The 19,575-nt window shown below is 37.5% G+C and overlaps 1 protein-coding gene across 1 annotated transcript in view; it reads left to right on the top strand.

The window, feature by feature from the left end:
* Nucleotides 1–18,028, top strand: part of SNCA (synuclein alpha) — a 70,300-nt gene extending 52,272 nt beyond the window's left edge. Inside the window, exons 5-6 of the mRNA XM_082760226.1 lie at nucleotides 15,789–15,878; nucleotides 17,429–18,028. Coding sequence (XP_082616352.1) covers nucleotides 15,789–15,878; nucleotides 17,429–17,461 — 123 coding nt within the window. The 3' untranslated portion in view covers nucleotides 17,462–18,028. The remainder of the gene's footprint in view (nucleotides 1–15,788; nucleotides 15,879–17,428) is intronic.
* Nucleotides 18,029–19,575: the final 1,547 nt, after the last annotated feature.

Genomic DNA, 19,575 nt, shown 5'->3' on the forward strand with positions numbered 1-19,575 from the left:
CTCAGTAACAGAAAGGAAAAAATGTCTCTTCAAAGCAGCTGCCCAGTTTCTTTCACAGTTGTGGTAGCATCAATATAATTGTGGGAGAAAAGTGCAAGAGTCCATTAAAAGTAAAAACTCCTCCCCACATCTTGCAATGTTTTTCCGTACCTTTTTCATTCACATAAAACATACAATGCCTCTTGCAGTATATTTGGATGGAGACTTTTTACTTTCTCATCCATTTAGAGTACAGTGAATTTATTATTTACTCTAGGTTTTTCATACTGTTGAACAAGCTATAGTCAGTTACTTTTCTCCAGGAAGCTTAGGCTAGGCAGTGATTTATGCTAATTCTCTGCACAATTATGTCACCAGAGGTGACTGCCTGGCCATTCACCCAATTTAACAATCACATTCTGCAAGCAATATTTTGGCTGATAACAAATAAGCAGGAATATGCCCAGTAGTGGAATGGAAAAAAGGAATATGACCAAAAGGTGGTGGGGTTTTGTTTATTTGTTTTGTTTAGTTTTGTGAACTTACATAGTCGTTGCTGAAGTACTATTCCTGTTCTGAGGTACCCAAATGCCTTCCCTGTGTGTGTAAGGCTCAAACCTGAATTATTCATATAGTAGGGATTCCAACAGGCTTTGAGCAAACTGCAAAACCCAGCGTGCTTAAGGTGGTTAAAGAAGTGTCTGAACTGGTGCTTTGCAATGTAGATGAGTTGTTAAAGCAGCAGGCATGTAGCAAGCAGGGGAATGCACTTGTGTGGGCAGGTGAAGGATCCACCTCTCCTTACCTTGCTAGAAGGAGAGGCTGACCAACAGAGTGGGTTTGGTCACAGTCCCCTCAGGTATTAATTTCAGCTCATTGGTTAGAGACAGATATCCTAATAGCAAGTGATTAATATTACGATGAAACACAATCACCTACACTTCAATGGGATTAACACAGTTAAGTGCTTTAGTGTATCGGTGCCAGCAGGACCAACATCCTACACTTTTGAAGAAGTAGCATTAATTCTGCATTCAATGAGCATGTCTCCAGCCACTATTTGCAAGGCACTTAGCTTTGAACAGAGACAGAACAATTAAAATGTATTTCATGGAAGCCCCAAGATACACACATGTTCTGTGCATAGAGATTGCATAGCTTATGGGGTTCACAACCCCATCTTCTGCCTGTTTATATTAACTTTGTTTTCTCTTTTCATTTAAGTTGAAAAGAAACATTGATTTTTAAATTGAGGAGTTTATTTATGAATTTATTTTGTGCTGGAAAAAAAGCAGAAACAGTAATGCATGGTATTCATGTGAAGAAATATTACATTTGAAAGCACTTAAACACTTGCAGAAATCCTCTTTGCAAAAAAATCCTCTCTTCCCGACTACTAAATATTTAGCAGATTGTTGAACGATCAAAGTCCCTTTTACAATTTTAAAATAACATGATAAAAATGAGTTTAAATTCTCTAACATTTGCATTTGTGACAGCAAGAATATGAGAAGCAATGTCAAATGCTTGAAGTCCTCCCACTTATGCAGTGATCACTGAGTCATTGTACTGATACAAGCCAATTTAGAACACTTTACCTCTGCTATAAACGTTGGGTCTAACTCAATTGGGAAATGGGAGTATCACCCACACAACACACAGCTCTGGAGCATTTTTCTTTTGCCTAAGGTAATCAGCAGATGTATAAAAAACAACTTCAAGGCTTTCTGTTTCTGCAATCGGAGGAATATTGTCTCGAAAGCCTGTTCTGAGAGGCTTCTTTGACTTGTATAAATCTTGTTTCCACAGGGCCTTGGAAAATGTCTTAGGAACACACTTTGAGTCCTGTCCCTTTATGTGTGAATCTTTAAGCTTCTATTGCATAGAGGATGCAGTAGAAAAGCTCTCTTATCACTGATTTAATTATGGAATTACAGATGGGTGGATAAATACTGAGCCTGTCTGTCTCACTGGATAAAAGTGATAGGCATCAGATTTCAAAGAAATCATAGCTTATATTAAGTGGTATGATTTGGCACATGAAATACTTCAGGTTTCTTCAGTTGCTTCTTGATTCACTATGGAGTTATTTTGGCATTAAACCTACATAAAATCTTCCACTCTCATGGAAGCTTGCTATTTGCTTAAGTATATGCTTTAAAATCTTTTGCTAAATCAGGGCTTATATGAATTTAAATGAGTAAAAATAATTCAAGTTCAAGTAGATCAGCTTTTAAGCTTTAACTGCTAATATTATTTTAGGCTTCACTTGTCAGAATGCTAAAATAAAATATACATTTGTTGTCATTGTTGCAAAGAGTGCACCGAATAATAAAACAACCTCAGCTCCCTCAAACACTCCTCTTAAGATTTTTTCTCTAGACCCTTCACCATCTTTATTGCCCTTCTCTGGACACACTTCAAGATCCTTGTGGTGAGGGGTCCAAAACTGAATTTGGTATTCTAGGTGCAGCCTCACCAGAGGCAAGTACAGGGGGACAATCACTTCCATGGTCCTGTTGGCCCCACTATTTCTGATGCAGACCAAGATGCCATTCATCATTATTTTCAGGAGCATGGTTTCTTGTTTAATCTGCTTGTTGATTTTATTTTTATTTTTTATATAAAATAGTAAACACATCAACTAGCTTCATGCTAAATCTCTGCAAAAATTGCCATACTTTATTGACAGCCGTTGAAGTATCTCCATGATGGGAAAGCACAAACATTTATCATAGACAACTGGAACAAAATGGAGATGAATAATTTGGAAATCATGATTAAAAGATGATATAGTGTACTGCCAAATGTTATTTAGTTTTTTCATTCATGGCAAACTACATTTACTTTTAGCTTCTTATTCCACCTAATTATTTTCTAACTTGGCTCATTTTTAAAATGGCATTTGTGCATAAATTGACCAGCTGGGCATCTAACTGATGATATAGCTTGAGCATTTGCAAACGCTTCAGCATCCAGCTGTGGTAATCATGCAAGTGCATTGTTCGTGTTGAGTTCTGCATGAGTGATTCTCAAGATCTGGCTCTTGTTCATATCTAAATGCTCACCAAAAAGAGTGCGCGTAGAGGAGTGTCTCTATAAGTGGTAGCAGATAGGTTCTTGTGTTGTTTTCAAACTGCAAGGAGCCATGTCAGAAACACACCATCTTTTTCTGAAACCTGGACCGGTCCTGGCAGCCTTTTTGCATCATCCTCAGTGCTGAAAATCTCTGTAAAGCTGTAAAATATGAAAGAGCTCTACAACAGTGAGAACCTAAATGCTGAAAATGTTGTATTCTTCTGGGCAGCATATCAATGTTGATCACAGAAACTGCAAATGTGAATTGTAGGAGAAAGAACTGTAGCAACTATCATTTGCTGCTTGTGAACTGTATGTTCTTTCAGCTCCTTCTTTGTGTTTTAACTGAACCCCTTCATTAAGATGGAATAAACTTTGATAATTATTCTCATTGGCATGACATACATAAAAGTGTTCTTTCTCTACTTTTGAATATTACCTGAATGGTGAATATGCACCATTTTTTTCCTCTTGTATGCTTAAATCACACAGAATCACAGAATTTCTAGGTTGGAAGAGACCTCAAGATCATCAAGTCCAACCTCTGACCTAAATATTAGTGGGGCAGTGCCTCTAACATAGTTAGAGTTCCCTCTCTCAAGCCATAAAGTCATCTGTGAAGAAGAGGGTATTTCGCTTTTGTTATGCTCCTTGTGGTTGTGGCACTAACTCATACTTGTGAATTGTGGCAGTTTATGGTGATCATTTTGCTGTGTCACAACACTGTGACTGCAGTTCCTTCCCAGTACGGAGAGCAGACCTCTGCCGAACAGGCAAAACTTTGTTGAACTACTGTGGTTAATAATAAAGAAGGACCAGAGGGAAAAAAACAATTCTGATAACCTATTTTCCATGTTTGTTTGTTTGTTTTGTTTGTTTGTTTGTTTTTGTTGGATTTTTATTTATTTATTTATTTATTTTTGATCACTTATGAGCAGGTCTGCATTTTAATTTCAAATGATTTGACAATATATCAATAGAAGTTTCTTTGTGGTAAAAGCAGTGCAGTAACAATTCCCCTATGAAGCTGCATCAGTGGCTGAGGAGATCATCAGCCCACATTAGTTAAGGTGGCTTTCCTGCTTTATACCCCACTGGGGCTTGGCCTCCTTTTCCTGTAGCAGCCCAATGACTGCCTCTCTGACCTACTTGACTCCGTTCCAAACACCAAGCAGCCACATCCTTACTATAGCAAGAGATACCTTACGTGTGACTCTGAAACAAGCAACAGAGATACAGGGCAGTGGATACTCAACAGATCAGCAAACTGTATTGTATGAACAGAAACAGGTTGTTTAGTCCAGGGAAAAGGAGACTGAAAGGAGTCAGGATAATGGTCTGTCCTGTATCAGACAGCTGCTACAGAGAGAAAGGGGATTGTGCCCAGTGGGAATAGGACTAGAAATACTAACGTTAAATGGCTGTGAAGAAGATTGAGGTTGGGCACCAGGTAAGACACTAATGCTAACAGCAATTAAGTGCAGGAATAGATTGCCTGGCCATGCTGTGGAACTTTTGTCACAGGAGGCTTTTAAGTCAGCTTTTCCCAAACATCTGTTGGGAATGATATAGGGAAAGCTGAACCTGCTTAAAGCAGAGACTCAAGGCCCTTCCAAACTTGCACTCTTGTGATTTTCTATATATGAAGAAGTAGTAAAGATTTGTGCGGTATGTATCACTTTCAGAACAGCAGATGTCTGAAAACAGGGTCATAATTTTGCCTTGAACTCCATTCTCACAAAGTCTAGAGGACAGGAGACTTCAGTCTGATCTTTCCTTCTAAGCCAAAAGGAAAAGCAATGGTAACAGTACCAAATTCCAGGGAGGACGGAAAGAAACCACAGATACTCAAGTATCATATATTTAGGAACTAGTCCTTTAATATTCTCCTTGCCTTCTATGGCCTTATTAAATAACTCCTTCCACTTAGCTAAAAGGAATTATTCCCCTTTTATAGGAGAAAAGTTAAGAGTTTAGGTTAAGTTTGTGTTTCATGCCAGTGAACTAAGAAGTAATCTTTCCCAATGCAAGTGAGAGATCTGAATAGTTACATGCTTGCTTCCACATGAAGAGGGATACTTAAGGACTCTAAATTTTAAAATGCATCCTGACTTTCTAGTCATTTGTGGTGTTTGATCTGCAGCTGAATAGATGACAATTGCAAGAAATACACCCAAAATCTTTATAGTTCAAATAATTGCTGCAGGCATTTTTCAGAGCAATTGCTTATTTCTTTCTTAGATAAAGCATTTTAAAATTCCCCATCTAGTAAAGTGCTGTAATATGTTGGAATTGAAGGAACACTTTGAAGAGAGATGCTCACTGCTAATAGCTGAGAGTTAACTCCTTCACTAGCAGCACGTCCTGCCCATCAGTTACAGCCTCTGAGTGTGACCATACTGCCACTAGCTCTCCTGTCAACCCCCAGCTCAATATGCTGGAGAGTAAAAGCAAATGAATGCATGCTTGTTGCAGTGGTTTATCCACTCATACCCTCCTGGAATGAAGTACCGTGTGACATGTATAAACACATCAGTCTGACACTACATTTACAATGTTTTGCTTTTTGGAAAGGTTCAATTAGATGAAAAGAAAATGGGATTTTATTAATCTCTCTGCCTGCACTCATGAGCACATACATGTGCATGTGTGTGCCTGTATCTGTGTACATTTCTACTTATTTATATTTTGTTGTTTAAATTGCATTTTTTAGTAGGCAGTTTGGAAATGAGTGAAGTTAGAATAGAACACAATAGTTTCATTTGGAAGGAACCTACAAAGATTGCATGTTATTTTATTTCTTGGTGATTACATTCACATAAGATGTGATACAGAACTGAAACGTGTGCTGTCTCTGGGGTTACATCTAACAGTGTCAGAACTAGTGCTGTTCACGATGCTAGAGCGTTGCTGTTCCTGCAGCTCTGTAGGGGGATTGTTTTCTAATAAGAGAAATTATTATGTTTTAGAGATTGTTTTTTCAAGTAATACAGCACTGGATGAACTATTTGCGTGAGGTGAGATCTTTTTTAGGGTGAACTTATTTTCCTCATCTAAATTTTTCTATTAGGAAATAGAAAGTATACTTACAATGAGTAAGTATAGCCTGTTCAATGAGTTTTGGAATTTATCTGCACTAAAAATTTATATTACTTTGAAATATGATTATGATCTTCATGCGGTCTTAAATAAAGTATAATAACTTTGAAGCTTTGAGTGGGACCATGTTATTTTAAATCATCTTTATTAACATCAACAGTGAAGCCACATCTGAAGATGATTGCTTATTTCTATGCTGACTGCAAAGTCATTGGTTTACTTAACATGATCAATCAATGTTATTTACCATTATGTTCTGTTTTTATTTAATGAAGACAAAGCTCAGGTATCATACTGGGAGGTCGTTCTTGATAATAGGTTCATATGGATCAGACACTCCTTCACTGCAGGAGAGGAGGTCAGACGTGTTTGGATAATCCCATGGAGCTCCTGCAAGATGTAGGGGTATCCTGTTCTAAAAGACTTCTAATTAAGGTGATTGCTTTAGGGTTATATGAGCCTATAAGTTCCTTTATACTTTCCTGACAGGTCTCTTCATCTCTCCTCTCTATCCTAGGACATAATCATTCCTGCTGTTCTTCTTTGGGATCTCCCAACATCCTTTTTAACATGCATTGTGTAGACTGAATTCTGGATTTAGGAGAAGGCATGCTTGTAATTGACCAAGCCGATTACCTCACAGACCTTGTTAAAATGTAAAAGAATGGTCTGCATTTCTTGCAATAGCATGACATCACTGGCTAATGTTATTCTTTGACATTGTAATTCATTTCTGTGCACTATTTGCCCATCTTCTTCAATTTGTTGAGTGCCTAAATGCAGTATCTTAACACTTTTTCCCATTGAGCTGCATCTTATTTATTTCAGTCACTTATTCAGTTTTGTTCTGCTCACTTTGAATTGTAGTAAATATAACAAAAATAAATTCAGGCTATAAATTGTCCCTCTATTATGCTGAAGGCCAAACATATCGTCTTTGGTCCTTCTTCCAAATCCTTAATGAAGTTATTGGTGTTACTGAATTGTGTGTCTGGTGTCTGTGAAATTTTACTTGATAGAGACTTCAGTTTTGGGAATGATCCGCTTGAGTAATGTCCAGTATCAACAAGGCTACGTACAGTCACCCTAAAATATTTTTATTGACCTATGAATCTCTACCTTGTTCAGAAGAATATCAAGTGTGACACAGCAAAGCCTGTAGTAAATTAAAGTTATCTGACCTCCATGAGGAGAGTTACACTGACCCAGGAGAAAAAAAAAAAAAAAGTAGTTTGTTTTGTCATGTTTTGTTTTGATTTTGGCTTGAATCCATTTCCCTGTTTTCTCTAGCTGGTTTCAAAAAGTTTTCTGTTTATTTGGGTATTTTATTTGTTTGGGCACTTAGCTGACTGTCTGTGTTCCTGCTCCACTTTTTTTTTTTCATTGTGAGGAAGAGCACAAGTTGGCTCTTTTCCAAAATTCAAGTCTCTCATCCCTCTTCAGTAAAGGTTTTGGTTTTGCCTTGCAGCTGAGAGAGTTTGGAGCTTTTTGGCAGCCTGCCCCTGACTTGATGTTTAGCTAGCATGTGTCGTTCCTGGTACTTCACAATTAGATGGAGTGAGTCCTAGCTTTTTCTTTCCCTAGCTGTGGAGTTTTCAATGTCAATGTTCAATGTTTTCAGTGGAGTTTTCAATGGTTCAAAGGTGAAAAGGATGAAGGTGGAAGGATTGTGTGTTCTGGATGCATTTACATGCATTATGGATGGCACATCAAACCAGCCCCTATGCAATTTATTACTTCACATCATCAGTAATTAATGCATGTGTCTGTGACTTTCAAATGTATTCCACTTGTTAGTAGGACCTGTAAACTACATACATTTATCAATGAATAACAAAAGTAACAGCAGCTCTAACTAGGTAATTTTACTGGCCTGGTTAATGCAAAACATGAATATGGGTTTTAGGAAAGTTGATTGCCCACAAAAATGTTCACGTAGTACTCTGAACTGAATTTGATTTCATCTTTACAAGTTAACATTAAATGGGGAAATTTTAAAGCAATAATATACACATTCTGTATTGTATTAAGATTTTTTTATTTTTTTAAAGAAATTTGCAACAGTTCATAAATTTTTGTAAACAGCCACTATTTGTACTCACTTGCAGACACCATGATGGGCATGTAACTGCAGACATTTAGACAGTCATCACATTTCTTCCTCTCTCCATAGGCCTCAGTCTTTATCCTTTTCACTTCTTTGTCATTAGCAACTGGAGGGCATAAAAACATGAATCTAAATGCAGCCTGGAGCACTTGCAGGCACTATGTTAGCATTTTGTTGGACTTCTGCTGTTGCTCTGACATTTATTTGTTTAATTAAATGCCTCTTCTTCACTTACACTCTCTATTTAAGGAGGAAAACAGTGGCCCCATTTCACTATTAACATTCTGAGTCATGAATGAGGACAGCTAGATTCCTTCACATCTCAGGCTGCATGTAAGCAATAGTGCTTTCTTGAAATTTTCTTTACATAGGTGTTTAGTGTAGGGATAATTAAAAGCTATTTTTTTCTATGCAGTGTATAGGTATGTTTGCTCTCTGTGTCTCCCTATCACTGGAATAAAACCACTAGACTGCTGCTAGTGCTTTTTCATTCCCAGATGAGGCTTCCAGCCACAGGCAGGAGGGGAGGCACTGGCTGTTTCAGTGAGTGAGCAGGAGCTTGAGGGCATCCTAAACTGACCTGACAACTCAGTTATAACCAATCAGCCCCACACAATGAATACATTAGGACTAGGAAACCAAATAAATCAAGGCCATTTTGGCACCTCTTTCTTTTGCACGCAATTTGTGATTTTGTGTTTTGTTTGTGGATTTTTCTCCCTTTTGGGTAAGTTGGGCTTTATGTTCAAAATATCTGTAAAAGGTAAGTTGCCACATGGAAAAGGCAGTTACTTGTTCTCTTAGCTCTGGTATCTAGCCCCAAAAGTATCTTGACATTTGGTGGAGAAGAAAGAGTACACATGATTTTTCATTTCAAAGGGGAATTTTAATCCCACTGGCAGAGCAAATTGCAGTTCAGCTTGTAGTAAGAAATTAAATTGGGCAGCAGGCAAAATAGCTGCACTGAGGGTGTGCAAAAAGTAATCTTCTAATCAGGAATCCCCAGATTTTTCTGCAAGCTCTGCCATATAGTGATGGTTATATGGGGGAAGTTCTTGCAGAGCGTGTAATATCAAAATGAAATGGGCTTAGTCAGGTGGAAGGGATATTCAGTGGTAAGGACTTAAGGCAGCCCTGCCTGTTTATAGGTTTGGGATATGGTAACAGACATGAGACTAACAGCTTTAGCTGTTAACCAAGTTAACAGCTGTTAACCTTGCCCACCAAGTATCACATCCCACCCCACCTCTGTTCCAGTTCTGTCCTTCATGTGCACAGGATCTGGAAATACAGTAGAGGGCAATACTAGCCTTACACCAGTTTAGCACTACATGGAAATTTGCAATGTAATAATGCCACTGGATGTAATTTATTTCTTTTTTTTTACAGTCTTATTTTTATTTTGAGCCTCCCAGTTTGCACCTGATCCATATGCACAAATGTCTGGACTGCATCAACAGTGCTCTGTGTGGGATGTTTCTGTGAGGTTTTCAAAGATTTACATAATGGACTTTAAAGGCCTTTACAAAAGAGCCATACCAAAATTACCCTGTAAAACAGTTCCTTACATATTCTTGTTCACTGCCTTCTCCATAGAGCCTTTTAGTTCACAACTAGCCATTATTTATAAAATACTCAATAACAGAGTGGCAGGTGATGTGATGTGACCAGAGCTAAGGAGTTTATAATATTCTATTTTCTTTAAAATAATTATGATGTCTCATTTTACTTTAATTTGCTAGGTGTTTGGGGAAAACACCTTATTGTTTGTCTTATTTTTATGTATATAGCAGTTTGTGGACAGTAGAGCTTTCTGCTAGAGAAATAATCCTCCCACGTTATCTGCATGGGAAGTTTCATAAGAATATAAGAACAGTCTGTTTCATAAGAACAGACAGAAAACCAGCATGTGTTAAATAACATGAACGTGAACATTTTGGGGTGTGGAGCTTACAGTGTATATTAATACCTGATGGGGGTGGTGGTAAATAAGATTGAACCAGACTCTTAGGCAATGCCCAGTGAAATGACAGGGGGCACAGTCAACACTAACTGAAATGCAGGAAACTCCATTTAAACATAGGGGAAAACTGCTTCACTGCGAGAGTGGTCAAATGCTGGACCACAATATCCAGTATTGTGGGGAGATTGTGGGGAGGATGGTCAAAACCTGACTGGACATATTCCTGAGCAGCCTGCTGTAAGTAACCCTGCTGTGAGCAGAGCAGAGGGCTGGACTAGATGATCTCCAGAGATGCCTTCCTGCCTTGGTGATTAGTAGAACTGACTTCCAAGGTGATCTCTTGCCGGTATAAATAGTTGAAGACCTAACACTTAAATACTCCGCTTTACTTATCTCAGAATATGGAACCACTCCAGAAGGAATTACTTTGCAGTAATCATGAGAATATTTATGATTGTAAGACATTTTTAGCATTCATATTGGAAAGAAAAAATGTGTTACTAGCCAGAGAGATAGTAAATTACACTGCATAGAACTACTGCTAGGTTACAATTACACTGCTTCCTTTTAAAGTTGCTTTTGTCTTTGCCTTGAGGTGAAATAATTTATTTCTGATTTAAATAACTCAGCATTCAAAGATATTTCAGTGAGAAAATCAAATGCACACTCCAGTACCCAGTAGGGGACCATTTTGGTACCCAGTGCTGACCAAAGTGTAGTAGCACAAGCAGATAGCTTGGTCGGTTTTCAATGAGTAGAGCATCTTAAACAGTCTCTTCCCTTCTATGAAGAGTGTTATAATGTGAAAAAAAAATGAGTAAAGGGAAGGAATGGGTTGCTATTTTTCACTGAAAACAATGAAATAAGAGAAACCCATTAGTTTTCTTTTTCCTGGTAAAAAGGTTAAGCCTGAAGTTTTGTCAAATACTTCTATAATTTAAACAGGGCTGGTTAGGTTGCCTGATGGTGTGCAGGTCTTGGGCTGTCCAAGTCTGATAATCACAAAGCTTTGTCAAGGTAGGAATTCCTTAATTCCGTAATTTAGGTTAGGGTCTGAGACAAGACTAGAGAATGCAAAAGTACTAGTCTAACCCAGAGCAATCTGGTTTTAAACCAAGATACAGGCAGGCACTTTTTCTTCAGGGAAGCCTCAGGAGACAAGCATCTCTCTTCACTTCACCTTTTAACACCTTGATTATTTCATGATTTGCAACTTTCCATTTTTAAGTGTTTTGCCTGCCAAAGAGTTCAAATTCCCCATTTCAGAACTGACGTAATCTCTCAGAAATTTAATGTTTAGCTTTTCAGATCTTCTAATAAAAACTGTCCCTCTGGAATTACCCTTCTATATGGTTTTAAAAAAATAATAAATAAAAGAGGTGGCAGCTTGAAGGGAAAAATATCTTTCATAATATGAAAAAAAATGTTCTCTAAGGTGCTTTTCCTCTTCTGTAACTAAGTTAGGATATGGAATTATTGATCATGAGAAAGTAAAATTGCATTTCTTTGTTTTAATGGAAGTAAGTAATGATATAATGTGTACCTTAAATGGGTCTCTGTTACTAGGGGTGGTTGTTTACCTTCATGATATTCTAACCTTAGAGGAATTGTACATTAGAAGCAGAGAGAACAACCATTAAAACTGTGATATCGTGATCTGTGCTATACTTTACTTGTAACAAATGTGACATTGAGTAACAGCATTCTCATGTGATCTGCAGTGACATCAAGATGAAGGGTAGTGTTTGGGTTACTGTTTACAACTAGACAAAGGTGACAAGCCACTCCAAAACAGAGTTCCCATGGTGGTTTGGTACGGTCTGTGAGTTGCTTCATTTCAAAGAAATACTGATGTTGTGATCACTGTATTTTACTAGTGCTGTTGGTTCTTTTATTTGAGGCCTTAAAGAACTTGCCATTAGTACTTGCTAAAGGAAGTTGGGAAGATGATAAATTCTGCCTTTTTGAGGCATTGTGCCTCTGTAACCCTGATGGGCAGCTCAGAGGTTCCTAACAACAACAACAAAAAACACAGCATATGAGCTATGAAGCTCTTTTCTGAAATTCTGCTGGCAAATCTTTTGTTTCATCATTACTAATGGTCCTGGTGGTTTTACTTGCTGCCTGTTTTCCTGCTGCAGATAACATTAAGCTTCACTCTTTCTTTCTCGTGCAACCTCCAGGCTGATTTTTGAGCACCGTTTTTTTACTTGATGTACCAATTGTTAGCCAAAGCTGTTCTTTAATGATAGGGAGAAGCAGAAATCAAATAGTATTTTGTAATAAAAGAGTGAGCACTAGACAGGAGCTGTAGGCCGTTAGAGCTGATACGTTAGATGAGGTGCACTGTAACAGCTTTAAAATTTGCATCACACACATGGTGTAGCTAATTCAGCCAGAGCTGATAGGGATTAATTCTACTTCTCAGAGAAGTAACCAGGCAAAAACACTTCTAAAAATGAGCTTAAAAGCTAGGATAATTAAATATTGTACATCAAATAATCTCAGGAGCTTAAGCATTTTGATAAGCCAGGGTAGGACTGTAAATGGGCCTGTTTTTTCTGATAGTTTCATGCCTGAGAAATTGCATGTCATGGTGAACATCCAATAATATTAGTTCTCCTGGAAAACACAGGGCTAAATAAAGATATTAGCAGCTCTATTCATCAGTGTCCCTTCGATTGTGGAATTTGTCTATGTTAACTGTACCACAGAGCAGTGCAGAATTAGCAGGCATTGTGTGAAGGGAGCTCAGCAGATTACCAGGTGTTGACTCCACACAAACTATTCTGTTTACCTCTAAAGGAAGAAGGATATCTGGTCCCATTTAGGAGCAATGTATGTCTTCATGCTAGACCTTTTATATTACACTGGTGACTTGTCCTATGTATAATCTTTTTCACTTAGGTATACTTGAGGAATTTACCAAAAGACTGTATACTTCTATCCCAAAAAACAGGCACAACCAATTGAAATTTTTCTGAGATAAGAAAATAAGACTCCAGCAGAGCTGCTGACTGATAATGTGTCACTATTATAACAGTAGTCTGTAGTAAGAGCGAGAGAGAAGAATTCACACTATAGAAATAAATTCTGCACATCATGGGCTTATATGATGAGGGTGAAAATAGTGTGTGCATGCAAGTGCGCGAGTGCCAAAGTGAATATACATGTATGACTGAACTGAGGAAGAAAGGGATTTGTATCTGGCAGATAAAGTCGCAGTCAGTGCATGGAAAGATACAGCAAGTGAGGAATGGAAAGTGACTGTGGTTACCTGGTTAGACCACAGAAAGAGCTGATACGTGGCAAACAGTGAACAGCAGAAGTGTGAGGCTAAGATGAAATAGTGAAAGGGAGTAACAGCAAAAGGAGGGAGCAGAACATCAGAATAAGCATGAAAGTCAGTGCTAAAAGCTATACAGGGGGACAAGGAAAAGATGGGGGATGTGAAAGAGAGGTAATCATTAAAGTCACATCTGACGTATGAACAATGTGCAGAATAAAATGTGTTCAGTGCTAAGTGTCTGAAATGGAAATGTGCAAGGCCTATCTCCTTTTCCTGTTTTGGCAGAATGTAAGTATTATATGGTTGTTATTACTACTGAACACTTATTATTAGGATGTACAAATTCTTGTACAAAGAAGCTAAGAGAAGATAATACAAGAAAACTTAAAAAAAAAAAAAAAAAAAAAAAAAAAAGGATGAGGAAGTATTAAAAAGAGCAAAGAGGGATTGATTGAATTCAGCTATGATTTTGGAGAAACTTTTTTCATGTGTTAAGCATTTTCAACTTCAGTATGAATTACTGGGTTTAGTTGTGTGAAATCTCAGTGTATTGTTGAGGATGTCCCATGTAACATTTTAGGAATATGTCCCCTTATTTCAAGTAATTTATAGAAATATCATAGAATCATAGAGTGGTTTGGGTTGGAAGGGACCTTAAAGATCATTAATTTTATATTCCTTTTCATGGTACTCATCTGCAGGTTTTTTTTTTTTTAGTGAATTTCTTCCTAAGTTTCATAGTTTTTCTTTAGTACATTTCTGTCTAGACTGGCAAATGGAATAATTCAGCGTAGTCACAATACTGCCATTGAGCTAGTCTTCTGGTTTTCATATCAATTTTCTTACTTAGTTAGTTAGTTAGTTTAGTACTAACTCCAGCAGTCTATATGCTAGGCAAAACTCATGTTTCTTCTCCATGACCTTCTGCATTAGCAGCTACTACAGGAATTGGCCCAATTGGCATGGTTTTTATTTGGTTTTATTTTGTTTTCTTTCAGAATTTGTGTTTGGTTTAGATGATAAATAGTATATACAGTTCTAGGAAAACACACAGTTTTACTCAGCAATTTAGTCCTTATACCTGTGTAATCCCATTAATTCTGAGAGGTTCTTGTAAAAATTACCATAGAAAGTAGAAGTGCTTCTATAATGGTCAATAACAGATGCCTAGAGAAGAGTGTAACAAGTCTTGCATCACGTAGTGCCTCATGTCATATACTAATACTGCATAGTGTTACGTGCTAATTGACGTAAGAAAGCATATAAAAATGTGACTCATTAAGGGAAAAAAAAGACTTTTCCCAATATGGTTAGGTTCTAAAACTGTAAGAAAAAAAAAAAAAAACAACAACACACACAGCATGCAGAAGTCTGAATTACAATATTTCTCCCTCCTTTAGCCACTTTGAAATAATGGTAAAACTAGAAAATAAGCAATGATTTATGAGAGTGATTGATCTGTCTATAATATAACAAAATATCTAATAGAATTACTGTGTCATTCTGTCTTGATACCACTCAATTCTTTTTGCCTGCTCTTACGATTACTTTTGCACACCTGTGACTTTATTCCCCCAACTAGATAATAATAATTATTCTTACATAATATTAGATAATAGATTATTCAATTATATAGTAGTAATTAGATAATAGATAATAATTCACCCAACAGATGTAAATGGGATAATCAACTTAAACAAGTTATGTGGGACTGTATTTACCCTTAAGGAGCAAAAGCTTGTTTTGTTTTGCCTTATGACTTGTCCAACACATTTGCAATGGGTTTAACTTGGTGGTGGTATCATTCTTTAGTTTAGACTGACTTCTTGGCTTGTCCATGGCAAGAGAGAAGTGGGATAGCAGCACTTCAGCTCTACAATAAGATAATGGTAGTCATTCACATGGACACCCACATGGAAACTGGAGGAGATCTCTCTGGAGTTGATGTTCTCTAGTACTTCACAAACCCTGGCAACATCCTTGAGACACAGTAACTGCACTGACTCAGTTAAATGGAAACAGGATGGTACTTAAGCAGGCAAAATTTACAGCAGAGCTACGAAACAGAGGTCCAGACTCAAGGAGAGGGGTCACTTAGGATCCAAAATCCATTATGGGCTTTTATTGTCATGCATATTTCTCAAGGTTTTGTCTATACTTTGTAAAATCCCTTTACAGTCAGTAGTTACTGCCTGGGGAGGAAGGACATGCTTTGGAATAAATGATGAAGCAAGCAGTTTGTCTGACACTTTTCTTCTCTATTTTAAATGTAGAATGAAGAAGGTTTCCTGCAGGAAGGAATGGTGAACAATACAGATGTTCCTGTGGATCCTGAGAATGAGGCTTATGAAATGCCTCCAGAGGTAAATCTGTTGTGGTATTTGCTGTGCATGCACACAGGAGAAAAGCAAGGGTGGGGAGCCACATGCTTGAGTGGTGTTACTGTGGCACACAATGGTGTGTGCTCCAGCACAACAAAGACATTGATGTGCTGGAGTGTGTTCAAAGAAGGGCAATCAAGTTGGTAAAGGGTCTAGAGGAAAAGTCTTATGAAGAGCAGCTGAGGGAGCTGGTGTTGTTTAGCTTGGAGAAGAGAAGGCTCGGGGAGACATTATACAATTACCTTAAAGAAGGTTGTAGTGAGGTAGGGGTTGTTTTTTTCTCCCAAGCACCAAATGATAAGATGAGCGGAAATGGCCTCAAGTTGTGCCAGGGGAGGTTTAGGTTGGATATTAGGAAAAATGTCTTTACTGAAAGGGTTGTGAAGCATTGGAATGGGCTGTCCAGGGAAGCAGCTGAGTCACCATCCCTGGCGGTCAACAAGAAACATGTAGATTTTGAATTTAGCAGCATGGTTTAGTGGTGGACTTGTCAGTACTAGGTTAAAGGTTGGGCTAGATTGTCTTAGAGGTCTTTTCCAATCTAAATGATTCTATGATTAGTCTGAAAATCAGAAATATAAAACATCTAGGCCATGATGCAGTAAAACTTGCTTGATCTTTAACACCATGAATATAACTGAAAATATGGATGCTTCTCAAGTACCTGGAGTTAAACACATGTTTAAATGATTTACTAGCTCTTATCAGTATGTGCAGCACCTGGTTTGTTGTTCAGCCCGAAGGTTCTTCTCCTCCCATCTGTGGCAAGTGAATTGCTGTGAGTGGCCTCATGGGCTCTAGGCAATATCAGTGGGGACTAGAAGAGATCCATCTGTAATTCTGACCGTGCCGGGTCAAGTCCTGTATCAGTACAGATAACATGCCTGAAATATGTATGTTAACAGTTCAGCCACAGATAAGGTTCACCTGCCTCTGGTGTTTAAGTAAACCGTTTAAGGCATGAAGTGTTTCACAATGGCCCTTTGTAAGACAGCCTACAGTCCTGATTCTTCAGCGACAGGTTCATGTAAGTCACTGTAAGCAGACATAAGAGCCCAGTTGCAAGTATTCAGATATTCATGGTCTTTATTGTTGAAGCACACATCCAAGTGTTTTGCTGGATCCCAGATAAAGTGTAGCAGCTTGCTTCCACTCAGATGAACAGGATTAAAAAAAAAAAAATGCCGAAGAGTTATATATGTAGACTTCACACACACAAAGCCAATGTTCCCCTTCTTCCCTAGATCATTATGCCTGCTGAGAATTACTCACAAGTTCATTGCTGTGAGTCTTTCTGGTAATTGAATTGTATGTTAACCACTGTGAAAGCCTATTCTGTAAACACCACGGTTTGTAAGACAGAGTATCTGGAAGATGTAACAAAATAATAATAAAAGGCAATATCCTTATCACATGAAAATCCATATTTTTTCACTGTATCTAGTATGACTAGGACAAGCAGTAAAAGTTAGGTTATATGTTAGGTTGTATTTATCTGAAATAGTAGCACTGATGTCTGCTCTTCTCATTAGGAAGAGTATCAAGACTATGAACCCGAAGCATGAGAGACCTTTCCTTCCTTTGTATCTCCTGAAACCTACTAACAAAGACGTCACATGCTGTACAAGTGCTGAGTTCCAATGTGCCCAGTCGTAAAATTTTTTTACAGTTTTTACAGTGTATTTTGAAGTCTTCCATCAGCAATGATTGGAGTATCTGTGACTGCATCCACCTTGTTTCAGCATTTCCCTCCTGCTGAAATGAAAGCTGGTTGGCAAGGTCATTGTTGTGCTGTGGATATTGTGGCTTCAAGTTTAAAAATTAAAAAGAAAATACTAAATAAAAACACCTAAGTGTCTACTGCTTATTTTTAACTCTGTACATGTTTTGTTGATAGGCTGTCAGTAATTTGATATTGTTTATGATACAGTTTTTATTTGTTTCCAATGACTATTCTTTCTGTGCAGAGATGACTTATTGTGAGAGCTTTATATATATGTGTATGTATTATATATAGAAAAAAGTAACTGAGCATGAACTATGCACCTATAAATATTAGCTGTTGAAATTTTATTGTTTTGTGATGTGTTTTGTTAACTTGTGTCTGTAAATAATAGTGTTCAACTGAAGCAAATAAAATATAACCCATTAAAAATGAACTTACAAGTTAGTGATGGTTTGTAACACCTTATTTTCTCTGCAATAGCACATGGTGAAAAATTCAGGCTGCATTGCTTCCTGTGAAAGAACTGGAGGAACAAAACAAGCAAGCAGATATCTGGTTTGTACCAAAATCAGGATGAAGGATGAGAGTATCAGGGCTGGTTCCTCAGCTGGAGTAAATTGTTTGACAAAAGAGATTTATTTGTAGGGCTAATGAACTTTCCACTGTAAGGAGAACCTAAGAGTGAATGGAGCCATTAATAATGGGTTACAGAAGGCTATCAGGGTATTGTGAGGCTCTTTAAAGAATTACCTTTTCAAGGTTGTTAACACACTGGGCTACAAGAGTATAGAAGAGTGATGGATTAGTTGCAATCAAGTTGTCTTGTATAAAGTCTCATTTAGTAAAAGTACAGTTTAGCGTCTGTTTTTATAGGTGGTAATTTTAGTTATTATGTTGCCTGGATACTTTTCCATACATTAAAAATATATAAACATGAGATGTTTTTACTTCTCTCATGTTTTACTGTCTGATAGCTATTCTGAATCAAATGTTGCCTCTAACTCTGAACAGTACATCTTTTTTTCATTTAACATTCTGTAGCCCTAAGTAGGATTTTAAACTACCCTTAAAGTCTTTCCAGTGTTCTGGGGCATTCCCAATGTGGAACAGATTATGTGCAGGTATGTGCTCGTCTCATTTGTATACTGTGGGAGCTGACAGTGTTGTGTCGTACTTTCAGCCAAAATCACATGAACATGATGTTTTCATGGTGCTTTGAGAACTGGTGTTTCAATTTCCAATGTCACCTTCAAGTCCCAACCCTATATTTCTAGAGAAATTCATTTATTTCAGAAGAATTGCTACCAAACTCTTTTTCAAAAGCAATTAAAAATCCCCTTGATCATTCAAACAACTTGTGGATATTTTCATCAATAGTTAAATTGCTTAATGAAGCTTAAAGCCCTGTGTTCTTTTGCAGAATTCTTTTATGGTAATCTACAACAAACCATTGTCAATTTTCAGTCTCCTTCACAGATGATGTGTCAAGAGAATCTCTTGACCCGGACATACTGTTAAATTCTTAATGCCTCAGTGGTAAATCTATGGATTGCTTCCATGTAAAATTAGTATCAGGACAGCATATAATGTAAGATCACACTTTTATAATTGTTAATGTTGTTTAAAGATCTTTCTTTTCTAACACAAGGAATTGGGAGAAAAGCACAATGTTGTAGTGTGATTTTTTTACCTAGTGTGCTAGCAGAGACTCAGCCACCAAAAGCAATAACAGAGAGTTGCTTTCCTAATGACCAGCCAAATGTGTGATACTGCAGGAAACACTGGAAATAGCAGCCTAAGTGTAGTACAAATCTCTGTTGTTCATCTTCTCTTCCACAGGTCTCAACTGCTGTATTGTTTCTCTATTAGGAACTCAAATTAAATTGTTTTGTTACTCAGACGTTGCAAATAAGTTGCACACTTCTTAAATAAGCTGCGGGAGTATTATGTCAT

Source organism: Aythya marila (assembly GCF_965140915.1).
Source record: "Aythya marila genome assembly, chromosome: 4".
Lineage (NCBI taxonomy): Eukaryota > Metazoa > Chordata > Aves > Anseriformes > Anatidae > Aythya > Aythya marila.